General features: G+C 40.0%; 1 protein-coding gene across 1 annotated transcript in view; it reads right to left on the bottom strand.

Annotated features, from left to right (window-relative positions):
• vwa8 (von Willebrand factor A domain containing 8) overlaps window positions 1-22485 on the bottom strand; it is a 485234-nt gene that overhangs the window by 231110 nt on the left and 231639 nt on the right. Inside the window, exon 20 of the mRNA XM_063051192.1 lies at window positions 14528-14599. Coding sequence (XP_062907262.1) covers window positions 14528-14599 — 72 coding nt within the window. The remainder of the gene's footprint in view (window positions 1-14527; window positions 14600-22485) is intronic.

The raw sequence follows: 22485 nt of genomic DNA, 5'->3' as shown, positions 1-22485 counted from the left end.
TGCGCCTTGTAGGGCACGAAAATGCCCGATGCAGGCCTCTGATGGTCTGAGTCAACATTCCTTCCCCCTCCATCCCCCCCTAATTTATTATTGAATACAAACTCTATCAGCAAGATGTAATTGGCTGTGACATCAATTGATTTTGGCATGATGTGTAAGTAAAACTAATAAAGAATTTATAAAGTAACCATTTGAATGATGCATCTCAGTTACGGAGTGGTCTTTGATCACGTAGGAAATCATTCATGTTAAAAACTTTATGGTCTACCCTGAAGTGTGGGCTTGAACCAGGTAGGTGGAATAATTGGATGGTGAAGATGAAGATGGTGTTGAGATCAGGATCTCAATGTGGGGTCAGAGCTCAGGGAAAATTGTTTGGTCCCCAGGCATTAAGAGGTGAGATAGCATGGTTAGTATGGTTTGGGGAAATGGAAACTTGAAGTAGTATGGTCTCAAACCAGTTCAACACATGGTGACAATGGTTGCTCATGATACCACTTGAACCAATTTCTCCTACATTGAGGATCCTAACTACAGCATCCTCTCTGCTAGTCCCTGTTACCTGTGTTCTGCCCATAACCATCCAAGCCCCTCCCCTGCATGTACTAAATCAAATGCCTCTTAAATGACGCAGTTGCGCACACCTCAACCACCTTCACTTTTTGCTCATTCCATGTACTCACTATCCTCTGTGCAAAGAAGTTACATTTCAGGTCTCTTTTAAATCTTTCCCTTCTTGTATCTGTACTTTCTAATTTTGGACTTCCCAACCCTGATCAAATGACCTTATCCAAAATCTGCATAATTTTATAAACTTCTGGAGATCACACCTCATTCTTCCACACTTTAGGGAGTAAAGTATGGCTCTCCTTATAACTCAGACTCTCTTGTCCAGGCAGCACCTTGGTAAATCTCTTTTGCATTCACTCCAGTATGACAATGTCCTTCCCAAACCAGGGCGACCAAAACCGTATACAATACTCCACATGTGATCTCACTAGCGACTTACATAACTGCAACATTAAGTCCTTACTCCTAAACTCAATCTGCTGACTGATGAAGGCCAACATGCTAAATGACTTCTTCACCATCCTGTCTACTTGCACAGAGAGGTTTATGTATTTGGAAGGCTTTTGATCTTTTTCCTTCTGCGTTGTTTAGAACTGTCTGTATATTTTAAGGGCTAAGACCGATGTAAGGAATGCATTGACCCAAGTTTACCTCATATTTGGAACGTCTGTGTGAAATTAATGTGGCAGCGTCATGGATAAAAACAAGGAAAAGATTGGTTACAAACTACTGTACTCCAGTGGCATTAAAAAGAATCAAAGTGTGTTTTTGGACACACAAAATGCACAAGAGAGAATGGAGATCTCCATAATAATCATTTAAAGAACATGAAGCTCAGAGGTAGGTTTGTATGTACCCAGATCTACATTCTAAAGTTGTTACATATGTTTCAGTACAGTGGAAACTACAGTCTAGAAGCCAATAGCACATCATATTACCTGGCACAAAATCCCAAAGCCATAATAACACTAACAATTTGCATTCATTTACAGTGGGTGGTCACCATATGATTAACAACTGGAGCATTTTGGGGGTCACTGCCTGCAAAACCAAACCAAAATGCAACAGAGTAAAAATAGTTGCCTTATTTGAAGGTTACTTCCAACTAAATTTCGTTGATCTTGTTTCCAATGAGCCTAAGATGATGACGGGAAAATATAGTTCCAGGTTTCCGTACTCTTTGGGTGAAGGTCTTCCCAATACCAGGCCCAAATGGCCCGGAAGATATTGTCTCTTTGGTCATGTTAATTCGCACATGCACCTCATTTAATGTTGTGTGAGCGTTTGTTAATTAAGAGAAAACACAAAAAATGTTTCATTAGTTAAATTATTTACATAAATTGGATGGTAGCACAATATTGCAAAGGAGGACTTTGCAGTTTTGACACTTTTTTTTACATTAAGTCTAACTCCCAAGAGAGTAAATAGCTTTCCTTTATCTTTTACATTAATTTCTTTAATCATCATAGCCACAATATTTAGATCCCCCTTAATTTGCCGTATTTTAGATTGGTATATTCAATACTTACTCATATTTTTAGGAAATATATTGTCCATTTTTCTGTGGACTGACACCTCTCTGAAGCAGAGGTATGGTTCCTGAGATGCAGCGGTGAAAAATAGACATACCACTCCAATTAGGTTCAATGCAGTGTTCTAAACAGCTGCCGGTTTAACTCAGACCCCTTTCACTGACAAACATAAGAGATTCTGCAGATGTTGGAAATCCAGAGGAACACACATAAAATGCCAGAGGAACTCAGCAGGTCAGGCATCATCTGTGGAGGTGAATAAACAGTTGACGTTCTGGGCTAAGACCGTTCACCAGGACTGTAAAGGATGCAGGAGGAAGACAAAAGAAGAAGGTGGGGGGAAGCTAAGATGGCAGATGATAGGTGAAACCAGGCGAGGTGGAAAGATGGGTGGATGGAGAAGGAGAGATGAAGTAAGAAGCTAGGAGGTGATGGTGATGGGCTGAAGAAGGAACTTGACAGTGGACAGTGGACCATTAAACAAAGGGAAGGAGGAAGGGCACCAGATGGAGGTGGTGGGCAGGTGAGGAGAAAAGAAGAGGTAAGAGGGACACCAGAGTGGGGAATGGAATGGAAAGAGAGAAGTGGGGGGGAGAGAAACATCGACCATTCATTCCCTGCCATAAATGTTGCCTGACCTGCTTGAGTTCCTCCAACATTTTGAGTATGTAACTCTGCATTTTCAGCATTTGCAGATTCCCTTGCTTTTAGAAATAAAGAGCTAGTGTTCTTGGATTCATGGAGCATTCAGAAATCTGATGGCGGAAGAGAACACGCTGCTCCTAAAACAATGAATGTGGGTCTTCAAACTCCTGTACACCTCCGACTCGGTGGTAGTAACAAGAAGAGGCAATGAGGGTCCTTAATCATGGGAGGCACCTTCTTGAGGAACCCCCTCTCGAAGATGTCTTCAGTGGTGGGGTGAACTGTGCGCATGATGAAGCTGGCTAAATTTACAGCCCACGGCAACCTCTGTCAATACTGCACATTGGAACCTCAGTACCAGACGGTGATGCAACCAATCAGAATGCTTTCTACCGTACATTAATAGAAATTTGCATGAGTCTTTGGTGACAAACTTTAAATGAAATGGAGCCACCAGCATGCCTTCTTCATGACTGTAATAATATGTTGAGTCCAGGAAGATCTCCACTCCATGAGATGCGACCAACTTCTTGTTATCCCTCTTAATTTGTGACAGATTGTAAGTTGTTGGTGCTCAAAGAGCACCCTTGTACAAGGATGCCTAAAAGTTAACATGCAGGTACAGCATGCAATTAACAAGACAAACATTATGTTGCCCTTTCTTCAAGACAATTAAACTATAAAAGTAAAGGGCATACTCATGTCTGAGAGAATGCAATGCAAGTTAACCAAATTGATTCAGATTAAGTTGATTTAACCTGTACTCTAATGAAGAATGAGACGTGATTTCATCAACACATAAAAATCGGTGAATGTGGGGTAATTGGGGTTTCCAGAGCCAACCACATTCATAAACTAAGGTGTCACCCATTTAGGACCGAGAAAGAAAAAGAACTTATTCACCCAGAATCGTTGGAGTCCTCTGTCTAAATGAGTCGTGCAGGCTCAACTGCTGAGTATATTCCTTATATCTTGCTAATCACTAAAAAAAAACTTTCTGCTAAAATTCTAAGTCTTATAAATAGACTTTTACATCCCTGAGGTGAATCCAAGGATCTGATGTCTTTTCTGGAAAGCTTCACATGCATCCTTTTGAGTGGCCAAAAGTAAAAATCATGAGTCACAAAAACCTACAATAAACTTGGGAAAAGAGACTGTAAACATTTTTTGGTAATCAAAAAATCAATCCTACATAACTACAGGGCCAAAATGCTTCTGTCTTTGTATGTCTTTGGTGTATTTCCAAAGCTGTTTATGACCAGGATGACTAACTACTTGAGTTATCCTGCCAAATAAAGTATGACTTTTAAAAATGGCACTTTAAAGTAAATAAAAACTGAAGAGACTACATTCTAGAGATCCTTTTCACTACAATCCAATCTGATTTATGTAATTAATTTAAGTAATGAATTGTTTCAAATTTGCCTAGCATTCATTAATAATGTCAATTTGTTTTCTAAGAGGTGAAAGCACAAATTAACATGAACAATTGGAACTGCTTCCATGAAAATATTCTAATTTTAAAAATAACATTTACAATTGGTGCCATAGCTGTTTTCATTTGATTAGTGCCGCTACACTTCATGTTTTTTGTCTTCTATCATTTAAAATCAGTTGCAGACCATAAATAGCTTGGATTGAAGCTCACTGATGCGCAAACCATACGTCTATGACAGAGGGAAAAACTTGCCAATGAAGCAGAAAATTGCATGGAGAAATTTTCCTTTATCCCAGTCACTTCTGTAATTTTAATGATTTGCAAATCATTTAAATTTAATGGATTTTCACAAGCAAATTATGTCTAATGCTTTGATTTTTGCTTAATTCAGCATAAATCTGGGAACAGCAATGTTGGTATAATTCCTTTCAGTCATTACTGCAATAACCAAAAACTAAAGTTTTAGCACTTTCAGCCTTTTCTAAACGAGCCACTCCTTTACAGAGAGCCTAAGGTTGCTTAGAAGGATAGAAATATAATCTCACACTCCAAAAATATCTTGTTGTCTCCTTACAATGTTTAAAGCACTATCCAGCTAATTAAGCAGATCTGAAGTGCAGTCACTGTTACACTGTACAAGTTTTGTATGAGGCTACAGTGAAAATGAGTTTTTCAACTTTCCAGAAACAGAAAATACAGCAAGAGTGGTTTTGTTGATGAGGAAGCAGAGACAAAATTCTCACTTGGAAAGTAAAGAAGTTTTAGAAAAATAATGTGATAGCACAATAGACTTTTGATTCCTGAGTCATAGCGAAGTGCAGCACAGAAACAAGCCCTTCAGCCCATCTAGTCCATGCTGAAACCAATTAAACTGCCTGCTCCCAACAACCTGCACCTGGACCATCATCCTCCATATCCCTACTATCCAAACTTCTCTTACATGCTGAAATCAAGCTTGCATGGACCACTTGTGCTGGCAGCTCATTCCACACTCTCATGAACCTCTGAGTGAACAAGTTTCCTCTCTCACTCCCCTTGAACTTTTCACCTTTCACCTTTAAGCCATGAGCTCTGGTTGTATCCCTCCCAACCTCAATGAAAAAGCCTGCTTGTACTTACCCTATCCTATCTATACATAATTTGTGTACCTCCATCAACTCACCACTCAATCTCTTACATTCTAAGGAATACAGTCCTAACCTATTCAATCTTTCCTTATAACTCAGGTCCTCCAACCTTGTAAATTTTCTCTGCACTCTTTCAATCTTGCTTACATCTTTCCTGTAGGTAGGTGACCAAAGCTGCAAACAATACTCCAAATTAGGCCTTACCAATATCTTATACAACTTCAGCATAGCATCCAATCTCCTGTATGCATTACTTTGATTTACAAAGGCCAAAGTGCCAAAAGCTTTCTTTAAGACCCTATCTACTTGCGACGCCACTTTCAACGTTATTATGTATTTGTATTCCTAGATCCCCTTGTTCTACCACACTCCTCAGTGCTCCACAGTTCACTGTGTAAGGTCTACCCTGGTTGGTCCTATTGAAGTGCAAAACCTCGCACTTGTCTGCATTAAACTCCATCTGTCATTTTTCAGTCCATTTTTCCAGCTGATGCAGAACCCTCTGCACGCCATGATAGCCTTCCTCACTGTTCACCACACTCCTAATCTTGGTGTCATCTGCAAATTTGCTGATCCTGTTAACCACATTATCATCCAGATCATTGAAATAGATGCCAAACAACAAAGAACCCAGCACCAATCCCTGTGGCACTCCACTAGTCACAGGCCTCCAGTCAGAGGCAACCGTCCACTACCACTCTTTGGCTTCTACCACAAAGCCAACGTCTAATCTAATTTTCTTCCTCATCCTGAATGCCAAGCAATTGAACCTTCCTGACCAGCATCCCATGCAGAACCTTGTCAAATTCCTTGTTAAAGTCCATGTAGACAACATTCACTGCCTTAGCTTCCACCAACTTTTCTGGTAAGTTCCTTAAAGAACTCTATAAGAATGTTTAAACATGACCTACCACACACAAAGACATACTGACCATTCTTAATTAGTCCACATCTATTCATATACTTATATATCTGGTCCCTTAGAATGTCTTCCTATACCTTTCCCACAACTTAAGTCAGACTCACCGGCCTATTAATTTCCTGGTTTCTGTTTAGAACCTTTCATAACCAGCAGAACAACACTGGCTATCCTCCAGTTCTCTGGTACCTCTCCTTTCACTAAGGATATTTTAAATATTTCTGCTAGGGCCCCTACAGTTTCTACACTTGCTTCCCATATGATCTTAGGGACACCTTGTTAAGCTCTGGGGATTTATCCACCCTGATTTCTCTCAAGGTAGCAAACACCTCCTCCTCTGTAATCTGTACAGGGGCCATGAAGTTGATACTGCTTTGCCTCACTTCTATAGACTCTGTATCCGTCTCCCAAATAAAACACATGCTAAGTATACATTCAAAATCTCCCTTATATGTTTCTGCTCCACACATGGATTACCATTCTGGTCTTCCAGAGGACCAATTTTGTCCCTTGTAATCCCTTTGCTCTTAACACACCTGTAGGATCCCTTGGGATTTTCCTTCACCTTGTCTAATAGGGCAACTTCATGCCTTCTTTTAGCCTTACTGATTTCTTTCTAAAGTATTCTCTTGCATTTCTTGTACTCCATAAGCACCTCTTTTGTTCCTACCAGCTTATACCTGCTATGAACCTCTTTTTTTCTATTAACCAGGGCCTCAATACCTCTTGAAAACCAAGGTACCCTACACTTGTTATCTTTATCTTTTATTTTGACAGGCACATACCGTACAAGCTTTGCACTCTCAAAATTTCATTTTTGAAGGCCTCCCACCTTCCTAGTACACCTTTGCTCGAAACCCACACTTCTCAATCCACACTGGCTAGTCATTTCCGATACCATTAAAATTGGGCTTTCTCCAATTTAGTATCTCAACCCATGGACCAAACCTATCGTCTTTTATACTTACCTTGAAACTTATGCCTTTGTGGTCACTAGATGAAAAGTGTTCCCCTACACAAACTTTTGTCATCTGCCGTGACTCACTCCCTAATAGCAGGTCCAGCATGGCACATTCACTCATTGGGATTTCTACAAGCATTTGTACAAACGTACATCCTGATGAAGGAAACTTTCCTGAAAACATTTGACAAACTCTATTCCATCTAGTTCCTTTACAGTATTTGATTCCCAGACAATATGCTGAAGTTAAAATCATCTACTATAGCAACCTTATGTTTCTTGCAACAGTCTGCGATCTCTTTACAAATTTGTTTCTCTAGGTCCCTAGGACTGTTGGGTGGTCTGTACTAGAGCCCCATTAATGTGGTGATACCTTTGTTATTTCTCAGTCCTACCCATAACACCTCACTAGTCGAGTTCTCCAGTCTGTCCTGCTGGAAGATTTTCTCTGACTAGTAACACCACCCATCCTCTTTTAATCTTTCCCACTCTATCATGTCCTAAACAATATAACTCCAGAATATTGAGCTGCCAGTCTTGCTCCTCTGCAATCAAGTCTCATTAATGACTACAATGTCATTATTTTAGGTATTGATCCATGCCCTGAGCTCATCCGCCTTTCCTATGATACTTCATGCATTGAAATATATGCAGCTCAGGGCACTAGTCACACACTCAGCCTTATGATTCCTGACCTTGTCTGAGGTCTGACCAACATCTGCCTCCACAACCTCTCCACTAACTCTTCTGGCACGCTGGTTCCCGTCCCCCTGTAACTCTAATTTAAACCCCACTGTGCAACATTAAAAAACCTTCCACTAGGATATTAGTCCCCTTCGAGTTCAGGTGCAAACCGCCCTTCCTGTACAAATCCCTCCTTCCCTGGAAGAGAGCCCAATGATCCAAAAATCTTATGCCCTCCCTCCTACACAGACTCCTTAGCCACGTATTAAACTGTATAATATTTCTAGTTCTGGTCTCGCTAGCACGTGCAACCCTGGAGGTCCTGCCCTTTAACTTAGCACCTACTCCCTATGCAAAATCCTGTCACTCATCCTACCTATATCACTGGTACCTACATGGGCCATGACCTCTGGCTGTTCACCCTCCCACTTAAAAATGCTGAGGACTTGATCTGAGATATCCTGGAGCCTGGTACTGGGGAGGCAACATACCATCTGGGAATTTTGTTCTCACCTGTAGAACCTCTTGTCTATTCTCCTAACTAATCCCCGGTCACCACAGCGTGCCTCTTCTCCCTACTTCCCTTCCATCCTTCTGTGTCACAGAACTAGTCTCAGTGCCAGACACCTGACCACTGTGACTTTCCTGTGTTAGGTCACCCCCCCGCAACTGTATTGAAAGTAATATACCTGTTTTGAGGGGGATGGCCACGGGGGTACACTGTACTGACTCATTAACCCCTTTCCCCTTCCTGTCACCCAGTTTCCTGTGCCCTGCACCTTGGCTGTAACTATCTCTCTATTATGTCCAATCCTTCACCCCTTCAGCCTCCCGAATGATCTGGGGTTCATCCAGTTCCAGCTCCAACTCCTTAATGTGGATTGTTAGAAGCTTTGGCTGTATGCACTTCTCGCAGTGGTAGTCATCAAGGACACCACAGGTCTCCCTGCTTTTCCACATCTCACAAGAAGAGTACTCAACTATCCTTCCTGGCATCTCTACTGTCCTAGCTGAGCAGATATAAAGAAGAGAAGGGAAAAAAGAACGTAACCTGGAACTTTGTTTTCCTTTGCTTTCTCTGACTGAAGCCTCAACATCACCATTCTGATGTTCTACAGCTGGTGAATGTTCAGGCACAGACATGGTCACAATTTTTAAAAAAAATCAGTAACATAGAAACATAGAAAATAGGTGCAGGAGTAGGCCATTCGGCCCTTCGAGCCTGCACCGCCATTTATTATGATCATGGCTGATCATCCAACTCAGAACCCAACCTTCCCTCCATACCCCCTGACCCCTGTAGCCACAAGGGCCATATCTAACTTCCTTTTAAACATAGCTAATGAACTGGCCTCAACAGTTTGCTGTGGCAGAGAATTCCACAGATTCACCACTCTCTGTGTGAAGAAGTTTTTCCTAACCTCGGTCCTAAAAGGCTTCCCCTCTATCCTCAAACTGTGACCCCTCGTTCTAGACCTCCCCAACATCGGGAACAATCTTCCCGCATCTAGCCTGTCCAATCCCTTTAGGATCTTATACGTTTCAATCAGATCCCCCCTCAATCTTCTAAATTCCAACGAGTACAAGCCCAGTTCATCCAGTCTTTCTTCATATGAAAGACCTGCCATCCCAGGAATCAATCTGGTGAACCTTCTTTGTACTCCCTCTATGGCAAGGATGTCTTTCCTCAGATTAGGGGACCAAAACTGCACACAATACTCCAGGTGTGGTCTCACCAAGGCCTTGTACAACTGCAGTAGTACCTCCCTGCTCCTGTACTCGAATCCTCTCGCTATAAATGCCAGCATACCGTTCGCCTTTTTCACCGCCTGCTGTACCTGCATGCCCACTTTCAATGACTGGTGTATAATGACACCCAGGTCTCGTTGCACCTCCCCTTTTCCTAATCGGCCACCATTCAGATAATAATCTGTTTTCCTATTTTTGCCACCAAAGTGGATAACTTCACATTTATCCACATTAAATTGCATCTGCCATGAGTTTGCCCACTCACCCAACCTATCCAAGTCACCCTGCATCCTCTTAGCATCCTCCTCACTGCTAACACTGCCACCCAGCTTCGTGTCATCCGCAAACTTGGAGATGCTGCATTTAATTCCCTCATCCAAGTCATTAATATATATTGTAAACAACTGGGGTCCCAGCACTGAGCCTTGCGGTACCCCACTAGTCACCGCCTGCCATTCTGAAAAGGTCCCGTTTATTCCCACTCTTTGCTTCCTGTCTGCTAACCAATTCTCCACCCACACCAATACCTTACCCCCAATACCGTGTGCTTTAAGTTTGCACACTAATCTCCTGTGTGGGACCTTGTCAAAAGCCTTTTGAAAATCCAAATATACCACATCCACTGGTTCTCCCCTATCCACTCTACTAGTTACATCCTCAAAAAATTCTATGAGATTCGTCAGACATGATTTTCCTTTCACAAATCCATGCTGACTTTGTCCGATCATTTCACCGCTTTCCAAATGTGCTGTTATCACATCCTTGATAACTGACTCCAGCAGTTTCCCCACCACCGACGTTAGGCTAACCGGCCTATAATTCCCCGGTTTCTCTCTCCCTCAGAATATGAAAGAACTTAGTGAAAATAAAGGAAATTGATTTTCAGTAATTTGCCTTTGTTGAAGATCAGGTATCAGAATCTTTCTGCATTATGAATTCTTGATTCTACCACAATAACTATTGCGAAATGAATCATGAACTGCATTACAAATATAATAACATTTCAATGTGGGATCCAAGTTGATTCTTAAGAATTGAGTAAAGTGATTAATTGCTTGATACTGTACAAACTGCTTGTATGTTAAGAAGTTCAAACCACTGATGGCTAAATTACATAAACTTTCTATCCAGCCACATCCTTCATGAACATCAATCATGTCGCTACACTCATCAGTACCTAATTTTTCTCTTTCCAGCAAAAGATCCTGATTACAGCTGAGTGGCTGGGCTACCGATCAGCAGGCCAGCATACTAAAGTTTTTACCGACACCCAATCACTTGCACTGTAAGTGGGTAAAGATTCATTTGCCAGATGAATTCATTGATATTATATGCTATATTTATTTCCTTGTTTTTTCCCGATGTCAAGGCCATTCATAATTCATGCAAGCAGGCACAAGTGGAAGATATATAAACTCAGAAAATGCTGGAAATGTTCAGCAGGAGAGTGAGTGTCTATAGAAAGAGAACCAATAATTCACCTCCAAGACCTTTTGTCAGAACCCAAAACATTAACTCTTCTTTTTTTCTTTTCACAGATGTTGCTTGACCTGATGAATTCTTCCAGCATTACCTGATTTCATTTCAGACTTCTAGCATCTAGAGTTGTTTTTATTTTTGCTCTCCAGAAAAAGATGCTATTTGTTGCTCATGAATTACTCACTGAGGGATACAAATTAATCAATAGTAGAAACAGAATGGGAGAAAAGGTAGAGCAAAACATTCACTGGGTCTCACTGAGATCAGCTAAGATGGTCCAAATTGGGTACCATCAAGTTCACATGTTGCAGTATGACATCACAAGAACATTAAGAGTAAAATAGTCTAAATTTATTGGCATCTTTTATGCAGTGCCAATAAATGCAAGGAAAAGTTTTGAATTTACTGATAAAAATAAGACTGGGATTCTAGTGTGTAAAGGGGCTCTCCTGGCCAACATCTATCTTACATAACTAGAATAAATGACTGATAATTGTGGATTATTGTGGTTTGCACATTACATCAAAGACTTCACTTGAAATAATCAGTTGTATGTTTGTAAAATTATTCAGGATGTTCTGGAGTTAGGAAAAGGCTCTATGGAAACAAAGCAATTTTCTTCTTTACTGATGAGTAATATCTATTCTTCTTGCTCTGTCCATTTCTTGGCAAATTCAAGAGACGTAAGGCTGGATATCGGCATTTTTTCCTGAGGATTTTTTTTTTCTTATGCAAGTACATCCTTGATTTCATCACTTACAGATCCAGTCAGTTCAGATTGGAACCAACATCTCCTCCAATTTCCATCTGCACAGGTGCAGCACAAGACTGTGCTTAGCCCCCTACTCTACTTGCTTTATACTGATGACTTTGAGTCTATCAGAGTTCCAATGGCATAGTTAAGTTTGCTGAATCAAGGGAGGTGACAAATCAGCATATAGGAGGGAGATTGAAAATCTGAATGAGTGGTGCAATAACAACTCAACGTCAGCAAGACCAGGAGCTGATTATTGATTTCAGGATGATGAAACCAGAGATCCATGAGCCAGTCCTCATCAGAGGATCAGAAGTGGAGAGAGTCAACAACTTTAAATTCCTTGTTGATATTACTTCAGAGAATCTGTCCTGGGTCCAGGACATAAGAAGCATTATGAAGAAAGCATGGCAGTGCCTCTACTTCCTTAGAAGTTTGCGAAAATTCAGCATGTTATCTAAAACTTTAAACTTCTATAGATATGTGTTGGACAGTACACTGACCGTTTGCATCACAACCTGATATGGAAATACTAATGCCGTTGAATGAAAAACCTTACAAAAAGTAGTGATACTGTACATTCTATCATGGGTAAAGCCCTACCCACCATTGAACACATCTACACAGAGTGCTGCTGCAGGAAATCAGCATCCATCATCATGGACACCCACCATCCAGGTCATGCTCATTTCTCATTGATGCCACCAGGAAGGTGGTACAGGACCCTCAGGGCACACATCGCCTGGTTCGGGAACAGTTATTACCCTTCAGGCTCTTGATCCAGAGGGGATAACTTCACTCAACTTCTCTTGCCCCATCACTGAACTGTTCCCACAACCTATGGACTCACTTTCAAAGACTCTTCACCTCATGTTCTCCATATTTATTGCTTATTTAGTTACTTATTATTAGTTCATTTTGTTTCTTTTCATATTTGCAGAGTTTGTTATCTTTTGTAACTGTTTGTCTGTCTTGTTGGGGGGCAGTCTTTCATTGATTCTAGTGTGTTTCTTGTATTTATTGTAAATGCCAGAAAAAAATGAATTTCAGGTTGTATATGGTGACATATATGTACTTCAATAATAAATTTACTTTCAATTTTGAACTTTGAAATAATTAGCCAGTATTTACTGCATGTCCTCCCTGTTCAAATTATTACTCTGCTTGCAAGTTTCCAAGTGGCTATTGGAGAATTAGGTCCACTTAGCACAACATTGGGAATAAGGAAAACTTATTCTATTAACGCAAACAGAACAAGATGACCCAAGGTGAGTCAGGAACATGGTTATATTCATTGGAGTTGGTTGCAGAATAAAAATGGGATTAGGGTAAATGAGTGTTTCATGGTCAATGCAAAAATCAGTGGGCCAAAGTGCTCTGAGACCTCTGTGACTTCAGCCAGGAAGTCTATGCAGGACTTGTTCTGAGGTGGGAGAGTGATCTTCAGACATCAATTTCAGCCTGACCTGGCATCAATGGCAAAGTGTGATATTGAACTAGGGAGTGGACAGGGATCAGTGTCTAGGGTCTTCCTCAAGCATCGACTCTAAGTTAGCTTTTGTGACATGGTCAACTGGTTATGTATGGACAGAATGAAGGTGTGGATACAGGACTTTACCTGGTCAAGGAGGGCTTTCTTGGACATGAATGCCAAGTCTCACTCAGTCTAGATACAAAGCCCACCTGCTCATGTTGAGTCAGCTACGGGAAAAAAATTACAACCTCAGGCTCAAAGTGGCTATCACTGGGTCAGATTATGTAGGAGACCAACATTTATTAAATTTGAGATAGCTTCAATCTACATCCAGTTATAGAGCTGCACTAGTACAGCAGTCAATGCTGGTAACTCACATCTCTAGTAATCTGGTTGAATCCTGAACATTTCATTGTTTGTGCAGAGTTTGCACAATCTACCTATGCTCTTAATTCCTCCCACATTCTAATGGTTCAGTACTGGCTACTGTAAATTAACACTGGTGTGTAGGTGACTGATAAGAGAATGTGCAAAGAAATGTCATTTAAAACTGAGATACTGTATGTAGGAACTTCTCACAAGTGCTGTGAATCTCTGGAATTCTTGGAATAATTGGAGGAATTTAAAGAGGTCGTAGGTAAATTTTTGAAAGTCGAGGGAATTGAGGGCTGTGGAAGCACACTCTTGTACATGTGAGAACTACACTTTACATCTGGCCTGTCACCTAACATGTGTTGTGTGTTCAAGGAATTAAAGGGCAGGTTAGATTTTTTGTTCCTCCAGGGATATGATGAACCAATGCGGACAGAGAGTACATTTCTTTTATTTGAAAGTAAATTAATATTTGTTTCTCCCATTGAAGGATATGGGAAGTGAGTACAGGAACATGTGGCTTTCACTAGAATTGACCCAAGTAGTCTGGTCCCACACTGCAACAGTCTATGAACCAGAATCAAATTTATTATCACTGACTTAAATAACGTGATATTAGTTGTTTTGTGGCAACTGTATAGTGCAAATAATTACTGTAATCACAAAAAGAAATAAATAGGCAAGTAATTACAAAGAGCATACTTTGAAGATTTAGTTACAGAAATTTGAAATTGTAGCTCCTCTGCATTTAGAAAGTCAGTCTTAACAAAGTTTTATTTTAGTGCAGAGAGAATACACATTAACAATGAAATTGACTCTTCACCTGATTTCCAACCAAAAGAAGATGTTCTCCAAGCAGGAAGTCCTTGAGCAATTCCTCCATCACCTGCATGTGCTAAACAGAAAGCAAAGAACAAAGATTTTTTAATACAAGAAACAATAGGGTTACTACAGAAAGAGAACCATAATATCATCTTCTAGCTTGCCTGCTGAGACCAAATTCAGCACTGCACCATAGGTATTAAGCTGTATAGATCTTTGGTAAGTGAAAGGAATTAAGATACAGATCACCCACAATCTCAGTGAATGAAAGAGCTAAATATCACCATGCTAATTCATAATTCCTAGGTTCTGTTCAACACAACATTCTGCTGAACAGAAACACTGCAAATGCTGGAATCTGAGCAACAAACAAGATGCTGGAGGAATTCAACATGTCAGTCAGCATCAGTGCAGGGAAATGAGGGAAATTGACAGTCAACATTTTGACTCAAGACCCCTCAATTGATCCAGATGAACAACCTCAACCCGAAACCTCAACTGTCCATTTCTGTGAAGTGTCTTGACCTAAAATGTCAATTGCCCATTTTCCACCACAGATGCTCCCTAATCTGATGAGATCCCCCAGCATCCTATTGTACAAAATTCTGCTCCTACACTGCAGCTAAGGGCCCTTCACATTAGGGGTTCAAGGACAAATTTAAATAAGGACACATTTAAACATAAAAGATGTTTATTTGTGGCTTTGGATCTGTGAAAACCAACATGAAATAATTTTATTTCTAAAATAAAAATACGACTTCCTTTTAGCACTTTGAAGTGGAATACACATACACATTATTATATGCATATTGTCAATAAATCTTCCATGACGTTCCTTAGGTCACTGGTAATGCTCTTAAGTAGAGGAGGATAATGTTATATTTCTCCAATTTGAAAAGAAATCTGCAAACGATCACCTTAAGGAATAAAATCAATCTTGATTTTCCCAATGCTTTAAAGGTACTGTCACAGCTAATGGCTGATTGGAGAAGCTTAGGCAGGAAATGAAAAGGCCTGACTGTATAAAAGTTTGACTGGTGAGTCCTCCTCCTGCAGTAGAGCAGAACTGGTGCACATGGGAAACAGACTCACAAAAAGTTAGGTATGGAGGCTGTTTAGCAGCAATTCTCAACCTTCAACAATCCAGGAACTCTGAAGCTCCAAGAGTACATAAGGGTGAAACAGCTACAGTACCTTGAGAATGTATTCAGCCCCACAACTATATTCACATTTTACTGCCTCATTTTCTAAATTTAAAATATATTGAAGTAGGGTTTTTGAGCTAATCTACAAAACGCTATGTATATCAAATCAAAAGAAAAATTCCAAAACTTGTCAACGATTTACTAGAGATTAAAAACCGAACTTGTGAGGCTGAAAATTGTGAAATTACGAAGCTAACGTTCCTCAGGTGCAACAGTACTACCTTACTAACTCATCCAGTTTGTGAATGAAGAGAACTGGAGCATCATCAATTTTCAACAAATTCATAAGAATACTGTAAATACCCCCTCCCTCTGTAAGGTCCAACAGTATGGCAGATTTTCAACAGACAAAACCAAAATGAAAAAAAAAGAGCATTCAAGACAAGTAAAGGAAATTATAATAGAGAAGCACAAATCTAGGGAAGGGTACAAGACCATCTCAAAGGCACTGGACATATCTCGGAACTCAGTGCTGTCCATCATGAAAAAGTGGAAAAAATATGAAACCATAGCCACAATGCCTATGTCAGGTCCCCCCTAAAAACTTAGTCACCAGAGAAGAATGGCTCTTGTAAGAGAGGCTACTGTGATGCTAACAGTCACTCTGAGTGAGCTGCAAAAAGTCAGTAGCTGCAACTGGAGATGAAGTTCATGACTCCACAATCTCTAAGGCCTTGCACAAAAACATTGTTATTTATGGCAGAGTAGCAAGGAAGAAGTCCTGGCCAAAAAAAAACATATACTTAAATCCTTGTCTGTAAAGACTTTGCAAAGCATCAGCTAGACGATACTGTAAAGATGTTGAAGAAGGTCTGGTGGTCAGATGAAACTAAAGTGGAACTTTTTGGCCTAAACATTAAGCAGTGCATGTGGCGCAAATCAAATACTTCGCGCATCAGCCAGGTAACACCATCCCTACTGCAAAGTATGGTGGAGGAAGCAATGCTATGGGGATGCTTTTCAGCAGCAGGGACTGGAAATCTGGTCAGGATTGATGAGAAGATGAATGCTGCTAAATACAGAGAGATCTTGGATAAAAACCTGCTAGCCTCTGCCAGAAAGCCTACACTGGGGAGAAGTTCATCTTTCATCAGGACAACAACCTGCAGGACAGCACACTGCTGGAGTGGCTACAAATGAAGAAAATTGATGTCCTTGAGTGGCCTAGTCAGAGTCCTGATCTTAACCCAATCAAATATCTCTGGCAAGACCTCAAAATTGCTGTCCACTGCCGCTCCTCAACTAACCTGGCACAACTTGAGCAATTTTACAAGAAGGAATAGGAAAATCTTGCTTTATCGCATTGTGGAAAGCTAATAGTGACTTATCAAAAAGACTATTTGTCCAAAATAAAAATTTCAGTTAAATTGATCAAAATCTCTGGTTGTAATACTCATTTATGTGTGCAAACGGCTGGGGGTTTGTAAACACAAGAAAGTCTGCAGATGCTGGAACTCTAAAGCAACACACACAAAATGCTCAAGGAACTCAGCAGAAAGGCAGCATCTACGGAAATAAACAAAATAGTTGACGCTTCAGGTCAAGACCTGTCATCAGGACTGAGAAGGAAGGGGTAAGATGCTAGAATAAAAAGATGGGGAAAGGGGAAGAAGGCAAGCTGGAAGATGATAAGTGAAGCCAGGTGGGTGAGAAAGGTCAAGGGCTGGAGAAGAAGGAATCTGATAGGAGAGGAGAATGGGCCATGGGAAAAAGGGCAGGAGGAGGGGGCCGAGGAGGAAGTAATCCATTTTCATGCGACCACATTGTAATACAAGTCATTGAACCTCTACCCTGAAGGTGGACTCATCTTGTCACAGGAGGAGGCAATGAACTGACATGTCGGAGTGGGAATTAAAATGTTTGACCACTGGGACATCCCGCTTGTGGCAGATGTTGCAGAGGTGCTCAATAAAGCGATCCCCCAATTTAGGACAGGACTCATCAATGTAGAGGAGGCCGCATCAGGAGCACCGGACAAAATAGATTACCCAGCAGATTCTAGGCTGAAGTATTGCCTCACCTGCAAGGACTGTTTGGGGCCCTGAACTGGTGAAGACGGTGTTGTACGGGCAGGTGTAGAACTTGGGCTAATTCCAGGGATAAGTGCCGGTATGGAGATTAGTGGGGAGGGACAAATGGACCAGGCGATCCCTGCAGAAAGAGGAGTGGAAGAGGGAGGTAAAGGTAGGTTTAGTGGTAGAACCCTTTCAGGGATGGCAGAACACTTTTACATGGCACTGTCGGTCCCAAAAATAGAATCACAAGGACACTGAAACCCAGGGGGATTGCAACATTTAGAATTGGGAGACAATAAAATGCTTAACAGCATAAAATGTAGAGGAATTTTGAAGAAGAGGTTGAAGAGTTATATTGATAAGAGTTTCACACCACACATTAGAGACTATGACACGTGTTCATGGTACTACAAACTAATCAAACTCATGAAGCTTGAGCAAGATGACCCTCAGCAAGCTGCTGAGATTTGATAATGATAATGTGATAAAGATATCACAAAGTGTACATTAGGTTAGGGGCCACATGTGCAGCCTGGAATTAATTTCCTGAAGTTTAGTGGATCAGTGGTGCTGAGAAAATGCCAGACCAATTTAAACCTCATATAATTAATCAATGAAATACCTGTATTGATTCAATGAAGCATTATACAATCACTGATTTAGTCACAATTTTTGAAAAGGTTTGAGGCAATAAATAAATCTTTTCTATTACACAAGGAGTCATCCAATTTCTTGATTGAAAAGCAGCTCCTTAATTCCCAACTATCTTTATCAACAATCAATGGTTCCAATTAATTTGACAAAGTACTACTTTATCAAATTGACAAGAACCAAATTAAGCAGTTGGATTCAATATGGACCAAGAGATGTGTGCAAAACCATAGCAGACTATTCACATGTATGGAAGAGAAGTCAAATTTGTAGTTGCAGGATAAGGAGTTATATAATATACATGTTTTTAGATCAGTATGCAGACTAACTATCAAGGTAAAATATTATTTTATAAAATATTAGAATTGTGCATGAAAGCAAATAATTAATCATCTTGTTCTAAAAGGGAATTAAGGGAAAATTGACCATAATATGATAGACATTTCAGAGAAAACTATGGTCTTAAATCCAAATGAAGAAAGCTATGAAGCTGGCTGTGATTGATTGGGAAGATGCATTAAAATACACAAAGATGAATCAGTAATAGCAGCATTTAAATAGATATGCAAAATAAAAATATCATCAAGGTACAGAAACACTCGTCGAAAAGTGGTTTCCCATACTTCATTGTAAAAAAAATGACATCTTGAAATCAAGTCTTACAAACTGGCCAGAAACCACAACAAGTTTCAGAACGGAGCAAAAAAGGACTGAGGAATGATTTTTTTAAAAAGTAAAGATAGAATAGGGAGTACAGTTAACAGTGGAGAACATAAAAAATAAACAGCAAGAGCTTCTATAGGTATATAAAAAGGAAAAGTAGTTCAAATGTAAACAGGGAAAGGAAGATGTTTAATAGGGAAGAAGGAAATGGCAGAGAACTTGTCTGAACTTGCATGACAAATCTGTCAGAAGTTTTGCTGAATCAGGGTCTAGGCAGATTAAGACCCTGAGGGAAATTAGTAAACCTACAGCATGAGAGGAGTTGATCAAACTGAAAGGCAATAAATTCCAAGGACCTGAGATAACAATAGAATTAGTGAAAGCTTTGTTCCTCATCATTCAAAAGTAATTCTGGAAAAACTCCTACAGACTGGAGAGGAGCAAACTATTTAAGGGAGGGAGGAACAGGAAAAGACTGATTTGAAAACCTCTGTTGTATTCAGGCTGTCCCTGGGTTAAGAACAGAATCCGTTTTCACAGATGTTCAAAAGTCAATTTTGCCCACGTTGGAAAGTACGCAAAAATCACTCTATGGTAACCACACCTCCCATAGTATTGTAATGAATACCATCAAAAGCACACAAGACCGAATTGGTAAGAAAAAATAATTGCAAGAAGTGGAGAGAGGAAACTGGTTTGCCATTTGTAGGAATGTATGTAGTGTTGGACTTCCTTCATGTTTTCATGTATCCACAAGTCTATAGGGTCGCGTTGTAGTAGGAAACGTGCTGAGAACTTAATAAAGAACACACAAAAATAACTTCCATGTTCAAATTCAGAATCAGAATCAGGTTTATATGTGTCGTGAAATTTGTTAACGAGACTTCCGGTAGCGCTCATGGAGTGAAGTCGCGTTCTTGACTCGCTCCATTACCTCTGAGTTTTTTCTCTCTATGGTCAGCTATACTTTAATTAACTATTAAGGCATCAATTTTTACAATACTTTGAATTAAACTGAATTCTCTGACAATTGGATGATACTGAGATCAGCTATGTCTAAGAACGGGAAAGACGGCAAGGATGGTAAACCTCCGGTTAAACCGAAAGCTACGGATCTCCCTCCGACTGAATCACCGGTGACTTTGGAAGCTATATCGGAGTTAATTCAGAGGGAAATTTCAACCTCTGTTAGGGAGATGATTCGTACAGAAATTATGGGCTCTGTTAAAGACCTGATTCATATGGAAATCTCAACTAAGTTCCAGAAAATTGCCGACTTAATTGATAAGATGCAAACATGTATTGCGGAACATCAGTCGGCTATATCTGGTCTTCAAAAATCCGCGCAACAAAGTGAGCTTAAGATGGGGAAAGTCGAAGAAACAATTAATGTAATGAAGAAGAAACTTGACTTTTTGACTTTTAAAAACTCTGACTTGGAATCTAGAATGCGACGGCAGAATTTACGAATGATTGGCGTCAGGGAAGCCGTGGAAGCTAACAACCCTATGAAATATTTTTCCCAACTTTTAAAAGATGTATTCCCTACTGTATTTCCTGACCAACCACCGCTACTGGATCGTGTTCACAGAATCCCATCATACTCGTCTAGGTCAGATAGACCTAGGCATGTTATCTTACGTTTTCATTACTTTCAAGACAAGGAGAGACTGTTTCGATTCGCTCGATCTAAAGGTTTCATTGATTTTTCGGATCTTAAGTTCCGATTCGTGGAAGATTTCAGTAAACCAATCTGGGACCAACGGGTCCGTTACAGATCCGTGATGTCGGAATTCTATAAGATGGATTTAAGACCAGCGCTGCTGTACCCTGCACGTCTAAGGATTCGCATGTTAGATGGAGCTCTTCGTTTTTTTGATTCTCCATCGGATGCCCAGAGTTATCTGGATCAACTTTCATCTTCAACATCTTAATTGCCTTTTTTTAATTTTCTCCGTTGATCGGAGGCTGTGAATTGGTTGGTTTTAACTTTTCTGTGCCCTATTTGGGCAGAAAAGTTTACTTTTGATTTCTTAATATGGCTGCTAAACTTTCTTTTTAACTGCGTCATTTCTTTCTTTTCCCAGGGGATTCTGGGTGGTTACTTCCCTTTTGTCATCTTACGTATTTCCTGTGCGGCCTTAAATTTTGTAGTTTTTTTTTAAATTTTATTCTGTTTTGCTTTTTATAATCATTTTATGTTAATAATCCTATTTTTTTTGTTGCTGTGTCTATTCATGAGTTTGAGGTTTATTGTGGTTTTTTTTTAATATATACTTTCCGGCTTTTGTTCTGTTCTGTGTGTATTTTAATTGAGCTAACTTTTTTTTACTTATTTTTTTTACTGTTTTACAATTAGCTGATCCTTTTCATATTTATACCTTTTTTTTAGGGAGCGTATACCGGAAGTCATGGGGGTAGTTTTAGCGCTTGTTTCTTTCTGGCGGGTCTGCTTTAGATTTCGCCTTGGGGTCCTGGGGTGGGGGGTGGTGGGAGGGGCTTCACGTTTTAGTTTGTTTCTCTTTGGGCTATATACATTATTGAAGTATTGGTTACGTCCTTTTCCCCGGTATCTTTTGTATGTTCTGTTTCCTCTCCGGGTCTGTGGGTCGCGCCTATTGTCAATCCTCCTTGTTATGGGTTGACTTTAGGATTTATGGAGTCTATTATTAATTTTGTCTCCTGGAATACTAATGGTCTTAATCATCCTATTAAAAGGAAAAAAGTTTTTAAAGTGTTCCGGAGACTTAAAGCACAAATTTTATTTTTACAAGAGACCCATGTACGGAGGGGGGACAGACTACGTTTTTTCAAATTTTGGAAGGGACAACAATTTCATTCGAACTCCAATGCTAAGATTCGAGGCGTCTCTATTTTTATAGACTCCTCAGTTACTTTTATACAACAGGATATTATCTCTGATCCGAATGGTAGATTTTTATTGGTTAGTGGTTTATTATTTAATAAAAAAGTAGTTTTGGTTAATGTTTATGCTCCTAATATGGATTGTCCGGAATTTTATAAATCATTGTTTGATCAGTTTCCGAATTTGAACGAGTTTTCATTGATTTGGGGCGGAGATCTTAATACCTGTTTATCTCCAGCTTTGGACCGTTCGGCTCCTTTACGGACTTTACCTAATAAATCTGCAAATTTGATTAATTTTTTCCTTTCTGATTCTGGGTCGACGGACATTTGGCGTTTTCTGCATCCTCAGGAAAAAGATTTTTCCTTCTTTTCACATGTTCATCATTCCTATTCAAGAATTGATTATTTTTTCATTGATTCTCGTCTCATTCCTTCAGTGATTAAATGTGATTATGATTCTATAACCATTTCGGATCATGCTCCACTTAAGCTTTCTATTAAAATTATGGCCAATATACCAAACAATAGACAATGGCGTTTTAATTCGCTGTTGCTTC

The sequence above is a fragment of the Mobula hypostoma genome, chromosome 6, assembly GCF_963921235.1.
Source record: "Mobula hypostoma chromosome 6, sMobHyp1.1, whole genome shotgun sequence".
Lineage (NCBI taxonomy): Eukaryota > Metazoa > Chordata > Chondrichthyes > Myliobatiformes > Myliobatidae > Mobula > Mobula hypostoma.
Note: the sequence above shows the minus strand (reverse complement) of the source record. Positions and strands in the feature narration are given on the sequence as shown.